Below are 15,691 nucleotides of genomic sequence, written 5' to 3' on the forward strand. Positions count from 1 at the left end.
TACCATTTTTGAGTATGAGAAGAATTTAACAAGGTCAGAGGTTTAATCTCGTCTGTTTAAGACTCGTTTGTGTCACAGTATTAAAGAAATCCCAAATGAGAAAGAGAAAGGGTTGTCTTTGACACATATTCAAGGAATCAATAAGTAAACAGAAGAAGTCCAATGATTCATGCATACTGTTGAGCTGCATACACACTGGAAGTGGTACACTCATCATCCATTGCTTAGAAAAAGACGGGTGGTTGCTTGCAAACATCCCTGGCCCCAGTTGCCTAGGTGACCCTGTAATGTAGTTACTCCCAGGTCACATATCAATCAACAGTATTCTTCTCTCTAATTGGTAATCACTTTAGCCACTCGCCTGGAAATTGAGAAAAATATTTTCTTGCTCCCCCCCCGCCCCCTTCCCATTGCCAGTGGTTATTTTTCCCATAGTCGCTTGAACTCATAAAATATCATTGCTGTTCTATGGTCTCTGGTCACTATGTTTCTGCAAATTGTGTCTAGTTTGAACATAGCTTGAATTCAGGAAGGCCACAAAAGTCAAGCTAACAAATAGCTGATCAACTGATCAGTTCCATAACCTTTCTATTGGCAAATTTCATAATGAGGATTGCTACTTAAGACTGCAGTCACACAAGCCCAAATAACGACCCTCTACCTCTGGTAAGGAATAATGTTTCCCTAGCAGTTAGTTGGGAAATGGTTGCAGGAAGTTTTTGGGCTACCTCCTTGAAATTGCTTTGGTAATTAGCAAAAACTTGCCACAGCTTCTCACACTTTGAATGGAAGACATCCACTTATCTGTCTGTACTCACCATGCAGTACAGAAACTGTAAAAAGTACAACACAAACCAGAAATGGGGACTGTTTCTAGAGTAATTCTAGAGTAAAAGTTGCACCTTTTGAACAGTGTTTGCAGACAAGTCAGCATCTTTCATGCAAACTATGACCATCCACAACAAAGTGCTAGCTGCCAAATCAACTGCAAGGAGGATGTTGGTGCAACTTCCATAGCACCTCTTTGCAGCCCTCTTCCTTCCCAGCTCCTCATCCTGTTTCTTTTTGAGAAATGTTTCCACACCTTCACATTAAGTACTTGTTTAATGGTGTCATAATCAGCACTTTATTTTGGTGAGTTCCTCCTAACCAAATAAGAAGTACTTATTTTATTGATTAATTTGGGTTGGTACATGTTTGAGATCTAGTACTTGGTTATTAAGCTGGTGTTGGTTTCTATATACACTTTGATTTTATTTAGATCTTGAAGATATCTTTATGCTGTCTGTCTTCTCTGTGCCAGGTCTCCCTTGATGGAGAACGTGTTGATCCCTACAGGCTCTTGAGAAAATGATAAAAACCCTTTTTCATGCTGGGGTCGAGTGTGGAGATTGTTTTGCGGTAGCAGGTTCACTAGTTCTTAACAGCTTCCCATCGTGTTGAAGTGTTCTCAAGAGAGACACCTGTTTATTCCCTTCTTTATGGACCCAGCCATCAGTTAAAAGCAGAAGACATAAATGTATCCTCCCCACAGCTGTTTTTTTCCTGGGGACCATTCACTTTTATGAAGACAACCGAGGATTTGTTCCGCTCAAGAGGGATTTAGCTCTGTCTATTGGTATTAAAAATAAATCTCTCCTTGTGTTGCTGTTGCAATATTACATTTTGCCAGGGAGGCTCCCTATCATTTCTCTGATAACACCATGCTAACAAGTATGAAACACCCAGTGGAGAACACTAATTCAAAAGAGCGTTAAACCTCTTTTGATGATCAGAAGTCAGCAGTGGGATGAGGAAACATAGTCGTAACGTCCAACTGCAAGAGCAGCGAGGGATCAGATAAGATGTCTTCCAGCAGGTTTGTCGTGACCTATTTATCTTTGTCTCGTTTATGCACAGGGGACCTGAAGATTAAACATAACCTCTGTTTTGAAAAACCTCGGCTTGACCACGAGGATTATTACTCACTGATAGCTGAATCCATTTAAACTGGAAATTTTATCCTCAGGCCTGTTGGCTGACTTTAGCTCAGTGAGTTAAAGTTTCCTCACAGAGATATATTACTGTAAAACAAACACAGTGCTTTTAGACATTTCCTGTGATGCTAACAATGCTCTGGTGGGTTACACAACCATCCCTTTCCTATGTGTCATCCAGATGGCATACATCAGTCATAAAGTGAAAGTAATTACAGAGGTTTTTATTGCCCTAGATTGAGGCGAGAATAATTACATTGTGTATTCAAGCACTACCCAGATGGTTGCTGCATCAAGCCTCTCAGTTGATATTTATTAAAGCGTGAGTGCATGGTTTATATTTTTAACTGTCATGGTTAAGTGTCAGCTTGGTCTTTTTAGGTACAAATGCCAAAATCTATAGGGGGTGGGTTTAAGTTGGGGGGAAAAATACAGCTAAATCTACACACTATATTTTTTTGGTTATAGGGCTGCAAATATGTTAAATTCAATTCCAGAAATCACAAAAACACATGTTTGGCAACTCCTTTGATATCTGTAAAATGCTTTGCCAAAAGATTAAAAGAGCCATGAAGATCTAAATGTTACTCAGTTCAATTTTTCCCTCATTACAAGTTCTGATATCTTAAATAAACCATCATGTTTTGCAGCAGTGATCACGCACGCAGTCAATAAAAATATATTTTAAAGATCTTTTATTTTGAAAAGAAACCTTATTAGAAAGCGAAATGAAACACTGGACAAAAGTATGATGTTTATATCAGTGCTAATGAAATATTCTTTTTTTTATTTTTATGGGACCATCGTGTGATGACTTCATCAACATTCGTATATTGTTTTATCTTCATCCTGCGGTTCTCTTTATGTCTACAGTAGGCATACTCAATTATCTGTAGCCAATGACTTTTTGCAGGGGATCCAATTTTCCAGAGATCTCTCAAAATTATAAATATTATTTCTGATACAATTTTTAATGCAAGATACCACAGAAACTATTGATATTCTGAAGTTTTTCATTCTAAATACAATGAGACACATTAATGTGATTTGTGTAAGCAGAGTTTCTGTTGGCTCAAAGATAACGTGGGTGGGAGTAAAGGACACAGTATGCTTGTTTTGGTATAAATTGCTCCCATCTGTAGATTTGCACCTGTCATCTGTCTTGTGTTTTTTCTCTACTATGATCAAAGAGCAAACTAAAAATACAATTCCACTTGAAGACAGAGTGCCTTAGTTGTTTGTCTTGGGTTATGCTGACACTTGAGACATTTAGCAATATTTCCTGGATTTAGCTTTTTGAACACTAAAATTTGCCTCACTGAAGAGTGCTTCCTTTATTCTTTGTGACCCTTTTTAAATAATAGAGTACAATTTTATAATTTATAGCTAAATGATTTTTATGGACCTTGTGGCTGTTGTCTCCCAGAAGCTTCCAGACCCTTCTTTGAGAACCACTGCTCTGCTATGCTTACTGCAAATGAATTCTTTTCTTTTATTCACAGGGATTCACATTAAGTGAATTTAAAGGATTCCTCTGCTATAAAATGTTGTGATTTTTGATAATAATGAAAAACAATGGTTTAAAATGATAAAAAAAATTCTGCCCTTGATTATACTCTTTGTGTCTGTGAGTGTGCTTAGGTTTGAGTGATATAAATTTCATTGAATGGTGAGCATGAGGGTCCACATGGACATCTGCTTCTCTGCCCGTTTGGTACAGAGCTGTGGCAACGTAACACAACCAGTGCAGAGAAAGAGCCCATAAGAAGTGTTCTTGCTCAGCACCCACAGATTAAAGATTTAGTCAGATACATTGGCTTTATCAAAATTACTATTTTCTTAGGAGTAAATCTTTTTAGGTTTAGACTTCATGCTCTTGTGTTTTGATGAATGTATAAAGAGATTTTGTTTTTGCTTAGGTGTCCAGACGGTCCTCGCCCAAGCACAATGAGACCATGCCAGCTGCCCTGCAAGAAGGACTGTATCATGACCCCATTCAGTGACTGGGCAACGTGTCCAATTACATGTGATGCAGGTATGAAGGAAAAAACAACGATTCATGCTCATAGATAACTGTTGTTGCTGCTGTTAAAAAATTCAAGAGTATTGAAGAAACAAAGTTTCCAGCACAACTTCCCCTGCTTCTTTGCACACACAGAAGAACATAAAGTCTAAATAAGTAAAGTCCTCTCCGACAACTTTCCCATTAAACCAGCTTATTTATGGTATTGTATTTTCATCATGCATCTTTAATTTCATTCTCATGTTTTTATCTCTTATTTTTTATTTTCTTAGCTTGTACTTTTAAATAATAAGCATCTACATACATGTTACTTTTCTTCATTCTATTTTTTGTTTTTGTGTCACTTGTACTGGTTGTATATGACATTGATGGGGAAAACTTAAAACACTGCCCTTCATTTAGATTTGTCCTGTTTAAATGCTAAACAGGGTGTGTACCAGGTTTTATTTTTTATAGTGGACACTCTCCAAGACTGGCTTTATACCACATGACCACATGGCCTAGCCTCCTTGCTGGTGTCTGGTTGGTGGATGAGCACATTGAACATATGTGATTGGTTGTTTAATTTTTTTGCTTTTTAAAATGTGGCCTGTAACATGTTTTGCCCTGATAAAGGCTGCAAGCCGAAATAAACTGGTCAAATCATTAAATTGTTCTTTATACTGAAAATGTTGCTGGGCCTCTTTAGACTTTCTTGGAATTGGGTGAAGTTGTGCCAAACTCCTCTATGTTGTAAAAAGTACTTTATTCAGTCAGTCAGGCCTTGGTGGTTTCAGGATAGTCACAATATTTCCAATCATAGTTGACAGAGGTGACAATAATATGCTGGTAATAACATAATAATAAAAGATAACAAAATGGAAAACACAGAAGCTAATTTTAATTGACTAAGTGCAACAACTCTAGAGTTGGGTTGGCCTACACTGAGCTGAAGACAATGACTGTCACATAAACACATGCTCTCATGCCTCGTTACAGATCATTAATTTGATAGACTGGCATGTAGGACAACATTTGGGCTGACCTCCGTTAGTGGGCCTGGCAAGTCTGCTTGCTCCGGCCAGCAAGTGGTCGGTGTTGTTGTTTTCAAGCGGTGAAAGGAAGACGTTTTCAGATGAGGTCACCTTCGTCAGGCGGCCATTGCCCAAGCTGTTGAGTGGTGGCAAAAACATTAAGTTGATTTACGAGTGAAAATCATTATCATCCGTATTTTGATGACCTCCTCCTGTGACACGGTGGCATAAATCTCTTCGGTCTAAGCATGCTTTACTGGTGGTAGTGCATTTTAATTTGATGCTGTTGATATCTTAACCTTGTGCAGAGAATTACACACCACCCACGTAGAAAGGTTTGAAGCAGAGTATAGGGCTATCCAGAGGCTTGTTTCAACTTAATGAACTACTCGAGGGCATCGCCACACATGTAAATACCATAAATTTAATCTGAGTCAGTTCCAAGGTCTAATGGGATTTTTCCGCATCATCGTTGTTGGCTTGATATCCCCAGTAATCACAAGTGTGCGATTTTGACGCTGGCTGTCCAATTAGAATTGGCAGTTGCAGTCTCCAAGTCCATTCTTCAAGGATTATTAACAGAGTAGTCAGCTTATCATTTTGACATTTTTCTCATCACTTTTCCATCATATTTCTTAATTTAATTCATTAATTGTCTGCGTCCCTTCAGCTGGTATTGCTGTGAAGAAAAAGCAATCAAGGAAACGTCTTATCATCCAGATGCCATCCAACGGAGGGCAGGAATGTCCAGAGGTGCTCGAAGAAGAGAGGGACTGTGAGGTCCCCAAAATCTGTCCCGGTTTCAGGTAAGCGCACGACAGCCGCCTTCAGGTGTCGACAAACACTGTTGTTGCTGTTTGAATGTTTTGTCACATGGACAATGTACCCGTGGGTTTTAAAATGTTTAAACCTTGAGGCTCATTGCACAGATTTTTGTTGTTGTTGTTTTTTGTTCTATGCTCTACTTTTGTGTTTAAATGGTTTTCACTTGCAGCCCTAAAAAGCCAAAATACAAACCAACAGCATATCCCAAACAGCCAAGTTTTAATTTAATAATTTATTAGAATATTTAACAAACATCAAAAGATTCAACTATGATATAAAGATACAGATTTTCTCTACACCTGCAAACTCTGTCAGTCTGACTTTCTGTTCCCACCTCTCAAAATACCAGCTGCATGTGTTTATTTATAGGTGCACACTTTCTTGTTAACTCCTTGTTTGCCACCATGAGAGACAAAATAGATGTAAGTTATGGACTAACTAATGAGATAAAGTAAAAATAATGTCAGCGTTTTGTCTTATTGGATATCTATGCCAGTCTCATCAGTCTCTTTGGCTTTAATTTGTGTTCAAATCAAAGCCTTTGGTCAGAAATGAATAGTTTAGTGATGAAAACTGGAAACGAGGTTGTTTTATCAGGAAAAATTACGGGGGGAAATCCAATAATCCAGTTTATTAATTTCAGACTGTGACATTTCCGTGGTGTCGAGAGTTTATCTTAGAATATAAATTGAAATCTTTTTTCCACCGCAATTTAACTTTTTTCCTTTACTTTTTTCTAATAAATGTTATTCAAAAAAGTGTGAAAATAAAGGTGAAAGTCTACACAGTTTGATTAAATATGACAAAAAAGCAATAAGTGGTAGCGGGGTTTTACTCTGTGATAAAGAAACCTGGATATTCTGGTTATATAAACCAAGCTGTGCCATGTAGCTGTGCTATCCTTTCTTATGGTGACAAGGTGCTGCAACCAACTTGATTCTATCTTTGTGGTGAGCAGGTATCTTCCTGGTGACTCGTTGATTAAACCACAGAAAAAAACGTTTCTAAACTGAGCACACTGTAATGGATGACTGTAAATACTGGCCAAACAAATAGTTTGTGTGTAGTTTAAGAGCTTTTAAAAAGCTAAAAAAAAAACCAAAAAAACAAACTATAACACATGTTCTGTGTTTAATAAGTCATCAGTCAAATCATGTTTAAAATGCCATTGAAATATGCAGCACTTTGCATCATGTATAACATAAATGTTAAAATGAGAATAATTCATTTAACTGAAGAGGGACTATGATGCTTGACTAGACATGCAACTGCTCTAGCTATGACAACCTGATGTTTTATTTCACGATGATGTAACTTTTATATGATTTAATATGCAGCTCTTGAAAACTCCCAAGTGTTAGTTTGCTTACAGGTCCAACCTGAACTTCACCTGTTTAGAGACTTAGAGAGCTTTTTATTGTCATTGTGCAGTTTCTTGCACAGCGAAATTGGGTAGCTGAACCACAAAGGTGCTAAAGTAAGAAGAAGAGAAACCAATATACAACGAAGGCAAAAAATAAATAAATAATTAAATAAAGAGAATAAAATAAAAAACAGTGTATATGTATACATATGTGAGTGGAACTATATACGTGGTGTATGTGTAGGAAACATTGAAACAGACTGGGACCAAAATAATTGCACATGAGCCAAAAATATTGCACAGAACATGGAAAGACTGAGATATTGCACATAGATGATCAACAGCAGTGTCAGGGTGGATGTGTTGGGGAAGTCTTTACACACTCTTAGTTTGCATTAAGAGTTCTGACAGCCCACGGGAAGAAGCTGTTCTTTAGTCTGTTGGTTTTGCACCTGATGGATCTGAGCCTTTTTCCAGAGGGCAGGATGTTGAAGAGGTGGTGGTTAGGATGGAGGTGGTCCTTTATAATTGCCCTGGCTCTGGAGAGACATCTTGAGCTGGCAATTAAGTCCAGGTAGGGGAGTGGACAGCCGATCACCTTCTCTGCAGTTCTGATGACCCTCTGTAGTCTCTTCTTGTCAGCTGTTGTGCAACCACAAATGTTTGTTTATCCACAAATGTTAGTTTTTCATGTTTTTACTGTAATCAAAGGACAGTTTGTGAACTTTCTTTTTTTTTTTTTTACTTGATTTTTGCATTTTTATTTTTTTTGTTTGTTTCTCATTGTACCCCCATATCTGGAACATAAATTATTTTATTTACTTTTTTTTTATCATTTATTGATTTATTTAACCCATAATTGATTTTTACTGGCTTGAGTACAGTCAATGAATATACATCGACTGTATCAAGGTGTTTGGATCAGATCCAGTTAGAAAGGGGTTGGTAAAGTCGTTGATTAGACTTCATTCCCACTTCATTTTAATGTTTTAAGCCCTAAAAACAAACAAACCTTCAGATTTTTATGGCTTTTAAGTTGTTCATCTTTTTAGCTTGTAAAGCTAATGTTAGCACTATTAGCCAACATCATTAACATAGTTTTTATTATCATATCTGACTTTAAGGTGTTTCTTTGTAAAATATATATTATTATAAAGACTTTTATGGGCATATCTATAAAAAACATGGGCTGACATGAGCAACATTGTGCTTACTCAGGATGTGAGTGTGACATAACAAATGGCTTAGATGCACCTGACAGCTCATGCTGAACATTTTTGTGGAATGTGCTGGAAATAGAAGTTAAAAAAACAAATAGTATGTTTTAGATTCTAAAAAATAAATAGTTGGAGAGAAGCGAGTACATTGTAATCTTGGATCAATGGAGCTGTCATATACTGATTAGAAGTAAAAATATGTTGTCTTAAGGCTGGATGAGCACATGACATTTAAAGAAAGTGTCAGTTTTCTAGTCCAATCACTGGTTAGAGCATTGGGCTCTGCAGTGAATAAAGGCAAGTGTGTGCAAAGGGAAGCGTCGAATGCTTCAGAGCAGAATTAGCCAGATCAGAGACTTACTTAGAAGATAACGGGACATTGCACATTGACATCTCTGGGGTCATGAGTTAAAATTGTTATTTTATTCAAGCAGCTTGTCATTCATTCTCCAGAACAGATTACTTTGTGATACTGAGGAGATTAGAAGCAATTTATCACCTGCATATAGATATAAAGAAAAATTGTGAAGCAAAAAGAAGACTTTCATTATAGAACCTCATCCATTTGAATTCTTCTGGTTATCCACATCAAGGTCACGGGGGGGAGCCTATCTCAGCTGTCACAGATTGAAAATGTCATGTCAAGTGCAATTTTAACAAAACACAAAGATCCCTGTGTGCAAACGTATGTTCAGGAACCATTAGCCCAAAAGACACACAATATCAGAGGAGGAGAGGCATTTTTTATTTGTTGCGTGTACTAAGTAAAATTGAAACGGACAGTAATTTTTGGATTGCTGTGTCTGAGGACAAAAGGGGTGCACTTTTTAGAAAAATGTCCTCCATCTGTGCTGCCCAAAAATTTCTAATTTTGCAAAATAAATGTTTGATCACTACCAAACTTTTAAAGTCTTACAAAGAAAGTAGGTTTGGGCACTCCTGTGTATTGGCCTGCACAATATGCGGAAAAGCTGACACTTGTGATAACATAGTCGAGTATAACAGGACCTATACAGAGCCCAAACACTGAAAAATGCAAAATACAATAACATATTTTAAGCTTGTTCATATTTAATAGCAATGTGCTTTTTTGTTTTGCATGTTCATATTACAGTGATGATGAAGCATTATTTCATGGTCAATACAAGAATGTATTACACAAAAAAGACAAAAAACAAAGGCAGGATTAAAAGTAGTTCAAAAGTGCTGCTGCAAGTAGCTGTTATTGATGAATAAACATCATATAAAGACAAAAAAGACCCCAAAAGATCAGCATCTATCCTTTTTCCTTTGAAGCAGCACCGCAGGTCTTCTGTGGGTTTAGACTGTCTTTGTCTTCTTTCTAATTCCAGATTAACTCTCTGATGGTGACATCATGGTTAGGTGGTGGCAGCAGACATACCTGTTGCAAGACTCTGGATGTATGTGCATGGTTGTTTAATGAGACCCTTCCCTGATACTGTGTGAAGAATACAAATTCAAACAACAGCACAGACCCCTTTATACTTTACTCTTTATTTAGACTTTCTCTTTTCATACGGCACAGTCAGCAACACCAGTGTTTATTTTACTGCCAATTGCTATCCAGCAATCCTATGTTATTCTAAGTTGGTTATTCTGCAGCCACTCTGCATCCGTCTATGAATTTCACTTTTATTTGTGCAGGCACACTGTGTGTAAGGCTTTCAGTTCAGATTCATTTATATGGTGCCAATATAAGTGCCAAAATGTTGCCTCAAGGCCCACATTCGGATGTAATGGTTATTTTCGACCAAAACAGATTATTTTCAATACATTTAAATGTTCAGATTGAAAAAGTAAATAAATAAAAATCGGTTATGTACATTTTCCTTGTTTGAAATAGTGACCAGATAACATTTAATGATGTGTGCACTATATCTGAAAAGTTGGAAATGGCATATTTTTCTAAAATCACTCAGCCTCATTGTGCTCAGACTTGATTAGATTTGTACCTGTAAAACAGCTGCTGTGGCTGTGTGAGTCATAATCGTGCCTTTTCATTAGTGTAATTGTTTTTTCAGCACAAATCACTGTTACCTGTCTGGTCAGGCAGACCTTTTCTCTTATTTTCGCAACACAGTGCATTTTTCCTAAATTTCCTAGATGTGCAAATTTTTCTTTTCAGTGCTGAGAGACACGACAAGTGATGTTTCCAGATCAGTCCTGTGTGCTTTCACAGTGTGCTAATCATTAAGAAGTAGGTTATAATCCAGGAAAATTATGTAAACCAACCAAAGCAGTGCGTATCATAAAGGCTGTTTTGCTTTTCACAGTTCTGCCTAGCTACACTGCATCGCTTCAGTTGTATTTTATCATGTTTACGCCTGTACAACGAGACAGCTGGTGCAGCACTTATTGCTCCTTTTGGTCAACCTCAGAGAAACGATAGAACATCCGTGGAAGACTTAAAAATCATCTAGCATGCTTGTCTTTCTGTTGGAAAGTCATGAGGTTTTCCAGATGCAGAGTTGGTTTTCATTCATGGTGACATGTCATGCAGGACAAAACCGTTAGCTGTCAAGTGGGACATGCTTTCTATTTCCAATGTAATACCTCATCCAGATGTGGCCTTAACTGGGCTGATACTGTGTGGGCAGAACACAGCATTACTGTGCTGTAAATGAGTTTATTCTATTCAGACTCTGACCTGGTGCTTTGCAAGATGTTGCTGTGTTAATGAATATTATTGTAGCAATTATATGTATGTACTTATTTTATTTATTCTAGGTGGAAAACCCACAAATGGAGGAAGTGCCAGCTGGTCACCTGGTTTCTCAGACAGGACACTCCGGGTGCACAAGAGACCTGTGGACCAGGGATTCAAACACGAGGTATAGAAACAAATCTCTCCGTCCCCTGTTTCCCCCTGCACCGTCCCTGAGCCATTCCTAATCACCCTAAATTTAATTTTTGCTCATTGCGGAGCATCTGGAGCCCAGCCATGAAGCAGCAGATGGATGTGCCAAGGTTTGGAGAATAGGCCAATTTAGTTAGAGTACGCATCAAATCCTCCCACTCACACAACGTGGCCCAAACTGAAGATGACACTCCTATAAACATCAGCAGTAAAAGATATTTTTCTTCCTTTTACTTTTTTCCTCCAGTTGTTTTTATTTTATTTTTTTATTTATTTGTAATCCTCTAGAGTTTGGGAAGGAAATGTGCTCACACCTTATCATCCTCCTCTTGAGACTTGTTTGACAGCTTGATTGTTTCACTGCTGGCTTTTTTTTTCCACCTCGGGCTCTTGTCATGCAATTTTAATCGAATATCTCTTGCTCAAATTTAGAAGAAGATGCTTCACCGTGCCTATAGCACACAACAGCCCAGACCCCTGTTCATATCGACTTCACGCACAAGTGACAAGTACTTTAAGACTTGTGGCTCTCTCTCTTTAAAAGCATATTTCCTCTCGCCATTTTATAGAGAATGGGTACACTATAGAGTCCTAGGAGGCTTTCATAAAAATCCAATTTCAGGGGGGTCACGCAGAATGATCAATTTCATTTCCAGCTCCTATGGAAAGCCATTATTAGTGCTTATTTTTCTGTCTCGCCTTTGCTAGCTTGCATTAATGGACAGAAGAATCGGTTTATGAAAATGCTTTAAGGTCCATTATAGACCTTATTTTTCCAGATTCTGTGCAGCTTCTCTGTGACTTGATGCCATGTGACACTTGAAGTTCAGACTCTCCTGCACTGGTTTTCACACTTCTGTCACTTCCAAATGGCAGAAATCATTTTGTCATCGACTCAGACCAAATGAGACACGCTGTCCTTTCTGGTCCGTGTTTCCTGACAGCGTATTGTGTTGTTTACCTGGAAAGAGGCTTTCCTTAGAGGGTGGAAAAACCCTATAGTGGCATTATTAAACACACAGAACAGAGGGCTTGTGCTGTTCTCTTTCTCTTTCTTGAACACAGCCACTCTGTCACACACATACACACACACAACAATATAAGACCTGACCTAACACACCAGCCGACGGAGGCTTTCCAAACCAATAGCGGTGCCCACGGGGGTTCAGCAAAATGTGCTTAGAGATTGATTTCTCTATGAAGGTACAGCCCTGCAGAATGTCTGCATCACAAGAAAATGAAATATTGCAGCAACACAAGTACTACCCTTTATTGAAAGAACAAAGGAAAGGATGATGCAGTCAAAGACAAATTGACTTCTGGGCTTTAAACCAATTGAGGGAGAGATGCTTTTGTGTCTGCTCTTTTCTTAATTGTTATTAAACCCCCCTGAGAGCTAATCTGAATCGTAAAGTTCTGATCTATTTTTCATCCGCTCCCTTTAAATCTATATTTCAAGTCATCGTGCTCACGAGTGGGTTAAGAACTCCTAATTAAAGGGGCACTTCAGTGATTTCACATATCAAAGTCATTTCACTTGTCACAAGAACTACTTGGCCTGTCAGAGGTTGTAGGATGTGTTGTGTAGTTCTGAAAGAGCTTTATCTATAGCAATAGACATTTTGGCTTCTATATGTTATTTTTATACTTGTATTCATATTCTTTTTTTCCCCTTTATTTTTTCTTACTAAGAAAAATTTTGTCTGTGTTCTGCTGCTGGACACTAAATTTTCCGGAGGAACCTACCCGTGGGATTAATAAAGATCTATCAATCGATCGATCTATCTATCTAGCCAATTGACAATGTTAGTGCACTAGCAATAATATCTGATTTAATTAGGTGATCATTTTTACAGATTTTATATTGACATGATGAAAAAAAATTTATAATGCAGAAAAAATAAATTGGGTATAGCTCTATAGTAGCTCTGACTCTGACAGCACATGTAGCAGAGTAGCATCATAGCTGAACAGAAGTTAATTATTGGTCTTCCTGGCCCTTATTGAGCAAAGGATTGGGACTGAGGAGTGAACAGCTCTCCAGTCCCCTCAGTTCCTTTCTTCTTTGTGTGTTTGTGTGTGTGTGTGTGGGGGGGGGGGGTTATTTAGCTTATTTCATTTACTATTAAATTAGTTTAGAGGGGAAAGTCCTGGCTCCTATAGTCTATTGTGTACCGGGCCAAGACCCAAATGGTTTATTTATCTTTGTTTATAAGTAACATCATTTGTTGGTTAAGCGAATCTTCAATGTGGCATCTTCTTTATGAATTGTAACCTTAGAGTAATGTTAAGTTTCATTTTGTTTTCTGGTTGTGGCCATAAATAGAAACCAAGCAGTGCCCGTGTTACTAGCATGCTCTTGTGACTTACATAACTGAAAGGTTATTCAGGTGATTTAATGAACCCAATAGTGTTTACATATATAGAGAGAGTTTATAAATACATATAAAGATATGTATTTATAAATCTATATAAATCCTATTAGCATAGTTAGTGATATCTGAAGTTTTCACTCCCTTAAATTTTTCTTGGCTGACAAAAATCTTTTATTAGTCAAGCTTTACCTCTATTAAATGACTTCTGCAAGTGCTAAATGTATAATATACTATATTGCTTTTTTAAAACACAGCAATATCACTTTTGCTGTCTAGTTTTTATCTGTGCAGTAAAAATATAACATCAAACTACAGACAGCAGATATTTCTTTCCATAGGAAACCAAATGTGCCTATAAGCCCGTCTGCAACTCAACTCACCTTAACTTTATATATTGTGTGCATAATGCACAAATAACTGGAACACTGGTTGTTAAATTATTGAACTATTAGAGTCAAGCTTTCTGACCTAAATACTGAGCAGGTCTGAGACTGGGAGGAGATACAAACCCAGCCTCAGGAAGTCACAAGCTAGTGTACTCCGAGTGTTGGTCCCAAGCCTCAATAAATGGGAGGAATGTGTCAGGAAAGGCGTAAAATCTGTACCAAATCAAAGATGCAGATCCGTGTGCCGTGGTAGGCTCTTGGGAAATAAGGGATTAGCTGAGAGTACCTTGCTGAACTTTTCCTTCCTGTAAAATTTAGACATTTAACGTAAGTGAGATTTCCATGCTTCATTGCAGGGAAATCTACTGTGGTTGAACTGGAAGCAACCACCCTATATGAAATATGAATGACCCTTGCGTTTATATTTTTATTGTGCACAAATACAACATATAAGTTTGTTTCTCATTTTGGAATTGCTGAATGTAGAGCTAAATACTTTATATTTTACTACTTTTTAGGACATTTTGTTTTGTCTACAAAATCAAAATATGCTGTGATGAAGTAAGATTCAGAGGAAGTCCTGCAAATGGAAAATGCATCAAAAAAGTAAAGTAAACTGTAACAGTAACAGTCGTGAAAAATGGTATTTAGTCATCTCAACTTGAATGTTGTTTTTTTACACTAGTGTTCCTATAAACATTCAACTTTTGATTACCTTTCAACAATGTCTTTAACTTTCCATTCATGTTACGACTTCCAATCAATCTGTTGAAACAATCAGTCATTAAATCACAATGTTTAATGTTCTAATGGGGTCTTCTGACCCGACTTCCTCTCATTCTTCCAGCCGTGTCCTGCCGCCAGCTGGACGGGACGCAGGCCGATATCAGTGAGTGTCTGAAATTTGCCAAGGCCATGCCTGCCATCACTCAGCGCTGTCAGCTCCCCTGCCAGGATGACTGCCAGCTGACCAACTGGTCCAAGTTCTCGTCTTGCACAGCTGACTGTGTGGGGGTCCGCACCAGAAAGAGGTCATTGATAGGTGAGGACAGAGCGGCATAGCACAAACAATGCACTGCTGTGAACCGTTTTCAGGCAGACTTATTTGCATTGGAGTTTAACATTTGAGGAGTGCAAGAAGATTTGAGCAGCGCTCCAACAGAGGAGTTTTAAAATGAAACACAAGGTAAAAAATCTCTGCGTTTAGTTTTTGACAGCTAAATGTTCTGGTGGAATTAAAGCAACAAGTCTAGGAGAAGACGTCTGCCTTTGTGATCAGTGTCAGTGTCACCAGGGGGTACGTCGTGCATTGCAGTCATGTGTAATAGTGTAAAGAATTAAGGTACCTCCACAACTGTGCACAGAGGTTACAAAGTCAACCCGAAACTGTGAGAAAGTGGATTTGAAAAGCTTTTGTTATCCAGTGATGTGAATTTTAAGTACCTTTTGACCCAACCACCTATGTGTAAGAGAGCAGACGGATCATTAGTAAGTCATAAGTCAGGTAATTACTCTTTTAGAGACATGCTTTCATTGTTTTTAGTTTTTTAGGAAGGGGAAAGTGTGGATTTTGTGGTTTAGCCACTATCCTGTGGTTCAAAAGCATTTTTATTAATACCATGACTGCCCACTACC

General features: G+C 37.9%; 1 protein-coding gene across 1 annotated transcript in view; it reads left to right on the forward strand.

Moving 5' to 3' along the window:
• thsd7ab (thrombospondin, type I, domain containing 7Ab) overlaps positions 1–15,691 on the forward strand; it is a 204,973-nt gene that overhangs the window by 128,408 nt on the left and 60,874 nt on the right. Inside the window, exons 11-14 of the mRNA XM_086312316.1 lie at positions 3,896–4,011; positions 5,683–5,818; positions 11,166–11,269; positions 14,904–15,098. Of these exons, the coding sequence (XP_086168442.1) occupies positions 3,896–4,011; positions 5,683–5,818; positions 11,166–11,269; positions 14,904–15,098 (551 nt within the window). The remainder of the gene's footprint in view (positions 1–3,895; positions 4,012–5,682; positions 5,819–11,165; positions 11,270–14,903; positions 15,099–15,691) is intronic.

Source organism: Aulonocara sp. 'chitande type north' Nkhata Bay, linkage group LG11 (genome assembly GCF_057382095.1).
Source record: "Aulonocara sp. 'chitande type north' Nkhata Bay isolate Kocher_YH1m ecotype deep benthic linkage group LG11, A_spYH_male_GT1.1, whole genome shotgun sequence".
In the NCBI taxonomy this organism is placed as follows: domain Eukaryota; kingdom Metazoa; phylum Chordata; class Actinopteri; order Cichliformes; family Cichlidae; genus Aulonocara; species Aulonocara sp. 'chitande type north' Nkhata Bay.